Source organism: Sciurus carolinensis, chromosome 17, assembly GCF_902686445.1.
Source record: "Sciurus carolinensis chromosome 17, mSciCar1.2, whole genome shotgun sequence".
Lineage (NCBI taxonomy): Eukaryota > Metazoa > Chordata > Mammalia > Rodentia > Sciuridae > Sciurus > Sciurus carolinensis.
Genome location: NC_062229.1, coordinates 34,955,280 through 34,959,446, shown reverse-complemented (window position 1 = coordinate 34,959,446; position 4,167 = coordinate 34,955,280). Strand labels below are relative to the sequence as shown.

At 36.9% G+C, this 4,167-nt stretch overlaps 1 protein-coding gene across 1 annotated transcript; it reads right to left on the bottom strand.

The window, feature by feature from the left end:
* Positions 1-2,278: 2,278 nt before the first annotated feature.
* On the bottom strand, positions 2,279-2,434 carry LOC124968428 (mitochondrial import receptor subunit TOM5 homolog). Its single transcript, XM_047530861.1, has one exon. It carries the CDS (start codon positions 2,432-2,434, stop codon positions 2,279-2,281), a length of 156 nt encoding a protein of 51 aa, XP_047386817.1.
* Between the last annotated feature and the right edge of the window lie 1,733 nt (positions 2,435-4,167).

Sequence of the window (4,167 nt, the reverse complement as noted above, 5' to 3'; positions counted from 1 at the left end):
TCTTGTTGTCTATAGTGAATGACCCTGAACTTAAGGGCTGTTTTATAATTACTGAAAATATTTTTTAAAAATATTTTTTAGTTGTTGATGGACCTTTATTTTATTTATATGTGGTGCTGAGGATCAAACCCACGGCCTCACACATGCCAGACAAGTGCTCTACCACTGAGCCACAACCCCAGCCCCCAGTTACTGAACATCTTAAAGAGTCATATTTCCCTCACCACCTCCTCTAGTCAAGTTCTAACTACACTACCTGAGCAGGAAACTAGGCCTTCAATAAACACAAATCTGGGGTGAAAAAGCAGAAATAAAAGCCAAAAACCAGTCAAGGCCTTTTCTTTCAAGGAAAATATCAGCACTTATTTCAACTCAGCAAGGTGCATTCTTTGTAGCCTGGGAAGTTCCCCCTAAGGATACCATGATACTGGAATAAAGGGTATCTTTGGTGATAATTTCAAAATACCATCACTGCATTTTCTTATTAATTTGGAAGAAGATAGGAAAAGAACGACTGACAATGTCTAGAATAAGAGTTGAAGAAGTGAGGAAGGTCTAGGGACCACACACTTGGTCAAACCAGTTTCATAATTCTATCTGGGACTGGGTTGAAATGTTTCACTTCAAAGTTCCTATAACTTGTTGAACCGCTTCTTCTCTGCCCTAACTCTGTGATGTCTCTGATTATAACCTTTGTTTGTTATTGCAACTTGGCTTGCAATAATTCTAATTTTGAAAGAATTCCATTGCAATAATTCTAATTATTCAATTCTTCAATGAACATGATGATGTACCTCCTTCAAACAACATAAATGATGGCTTAAATCCATTTCATGTTAAATATACTTTCCTGGTTTGCGTTATATTTTTGAGGTTTATGTTTTAACATAAGCAATAATGTTCTCTTAAAGAGATTTAAAAACTTTTGCCAGGTACAGTGGTGAATGCCTGTAATCCCAGTGACTCCAAAGACTGAGGCAGGAGGATTGCAAGTTCAAAGCCAGCCTAAGAAATTTATTGAGTCCCTATGCAATTTGGTGAGACCCTGTCTCAAAAATAAAAAATACAAAGGGCTGGAGATATGGTTTAGTGGCTAAATGCCCCTAGGTTCATCCCTGATATTAAAAAAAACTTAATTGTTTAAATTCTGGTTGACTGGTTATGGAGCATATATTGGCAGAACAAATTCAACAACTTGTGCAGTGTTTATTCATTCAAGAAATGTTTGTGTGTTGTTTGCTGCAGAGAATTTAACAAGTAACAACTCTTTTCTCTCTTTTTTTGGTAGTGGGGATTGAATTTGGGCACTCAACCACTGAGCCACACCCCCAGTACTTTTTTGTATTTTATTTAGATAGGGTCTCGCTGAGTTGTTTAGTGCCTCGCTAAGTTGGTGAGGCTGGCTTTGAACTTGTGATCCTCCTGCCTCAGCCTCCTAAGCCACTGGGATTATAGGTGTGCACCACCGCGTCCGGCACGACTCTCTTTAAGGGGTTTAGAAACTATTCTTTATTGCTACTGGAGTTGATAGATGCTGACTGACTCAACAGTTCATATATTCATATTTTATGAATATATGAATATAAATCATGTATCTGGTCTGTAGCATAACAACAGTAATAGGTCTTTCCCATTGACATTCAAATGTTTTCATATGAAGCCATAAACAAAAGTTCACACTTACCAAGGCAAAAATCCTCTGTTTTCAAATTATTTTTATTAGTTGTTGATGAATCTTTATTTATTTATTTTGTATGTGGTGCTGAGAATTGAACCCACTGCCTTACGCACGCTAGGCAAACGTTCTACCACTGAGCCACAATCCCAGTCTCTCTCCTTTTTTCTTAATTGGTATGTTTAATAAAAATACAGACTAATTATCCTGTGATTAAATGTAATTGTGGTTGGGTGCTGACTTCATAAGACTTAATTGTAAGGGGCTCTTCACAAACACACTCTGGAAAGAAGTAAAAATGTAAACAGAAATGACGGCCATTTCAGACACAATACCCTTATAATAAATAAATGGAAGTTTGATGCTATTTACAATGATAGTAACATTCACAGAGGTCAAGTATCACAAGCATAAGGGCACACAATAATTACAAGATGCCCTTTCATCCTTTCCAAATAGTTGTATGTTTTAGCTATGAAGGTTAGTTACCATAGCCCAACTTGTTCTAAACAAGTTCAATCAAAGAGTCTTTTACACCATTCTGGACCCATTTATTTGCAGATAGGTTCTTCATATCTGGTATATACACATGATATCCAATCTTTATATGCTATCCAATTTCTTTAAGATAAATGGAGTAACTTGCTGCAGGGACACATAGATGAGGAAGTTCCATAAGGAGGAGATAACATCCTTGCATATCTTCTGTTTCATCTCCTCTGGGTTCAGCTTTGGTGCAAAGCCCTCAATCTGGTACATTGCCACTCTGCCTCATCAGTTTCTAGCCACAGCGTTCTGCTCTCCTCTCCTCAGTCCAAAACCCTCTCTTGACATGAGAATACCATTCTCCTTCTGTAACCAGAGAGTTGCTATTCTAATCATCCTTACTTTTCGGGCTGGCATGCTCACTTGTACCCTGAATCAGACTTTCATTCCACTAAAATTGCTCTTGAAGGTTATCCTTGATGATACCAATTAAAAAAAAAATTTGTAGTTGCAGATGAGCAGCATGTCTTAATTTTATTTATTTTTATGTGGTGCTAAGTATCAAACCAAGTGCCTCACACGTGCTAGGCAAGTGCTCTGCCACTGAGCTACAGCCCCAGTGCTAATGATGTCAATTTTAATGATTGAATTTCATTCTCACTAACAGTATTTGATATGGTTGGTCATTCACTTCTTTTGGAAGTTTTGTCACCTCTTAGCTTCTAGGACATGATTCTCTTGTTTTCCACCTGTGATTCTGGCTGCTCCCTCTCCTATTCTCCTTTTCATTCACCTGACCCTGAAAGATTGGAGTCATCCTGGGTTCAGATATTAGTTCTTCTTTTCTCTGCCTACCTTATAATCTCATCCAGCCCTATGGCTTATATTTATTTTAAATTTAAATTTTATCAAAGTAGTACATACACATTTTTAAAAAGTCAGGTAGTACTGAAAGTTATAAAATACAGCATTTCCCTTCTTTATTCCTCCCTCTCTTCACTCCTCTCTTGAAGCAACTTTGATTACACTTAGCTGTACTTCCATATGTAAGTAATATGCATATATTACTTCTAGATATTGTCTATCAACTTCATATTATGGCAGATGAGAATTTCTCTCTCTTGCAACGACAATTTCTTTCCTACTATCCTTGATCTTTTCAGTATGGTTATATTACAATAGTTGTTCAAATCAATAGTTTATATTATTATATATGAAAATATAATTCCCAGAAGTGTTGTAATGTTTTATGATTATGTTTTCAACATATCTTCCAGTTTGTTATCTGCTGGGAAACCCATTCACTGATCCTAAATTTGATCTATAGTATTGTCGAATTCTATCTGGTTTCAAATAAGTTGTTTTTTTGGCTGGGGTTGTGGCTCAGTGGTAGAGTGCTTGCTGAGCACATGTGAAGCACTGGGTTCGATCCTCAGCACCACATAAAAATAAATAAAATAAAGGCATTGTGTCCATCCACAACTAAATATTTAAAAAAATGTTGTTTTTTTTTGTGTGTATGGTACTGGGGATTGGACTCGGGTGCTCTACCACTGACTTACACCTTAACCCTTTTTATCTTGAGACAGAGTCATACTAAGTTCCCTGGCTGGCCTTGAACTTGTGATCCTTCTGCCCCAGTTTTCTGAGTCACTGAGATTACAGAAGTGTGCCATTGCACCCAGCAGCTATGACATTTTTTATAGTTTTCAGCAGTAAGTTTTTTGTCTCTTTTTAACATGGTAAATACAGTTGTTTAAATATTTGCTTTTGATAATTCCAATCTCTGGGGCCTTCAGGACTGTGTATAATGTCAGTTATTTCCATTGGTTCTTGTTCATGTTATCTTGACATCTCATGTGACTAGCTACACTTGATTGTCAGACAATGTATTTCGAAAATTAGTTGTATAAATAACTTTAGGATGTTATTATCTTCCTCCAGAGAAGAGTTGTATTTGCGTCTGCCAGGCTCCTGGGATCACCAGTAATCTAGGATCATTCAAT

Excerpts from the sequence above, each read along its gene's own strand:
- LOC124968428 (XM_047530861.1), bottom strand. The coding sequence starts at position 2,434 with ATGTACCAGATTGAGGGCTTTGCACCAAAGCTGAACCCAGAGGAGATG.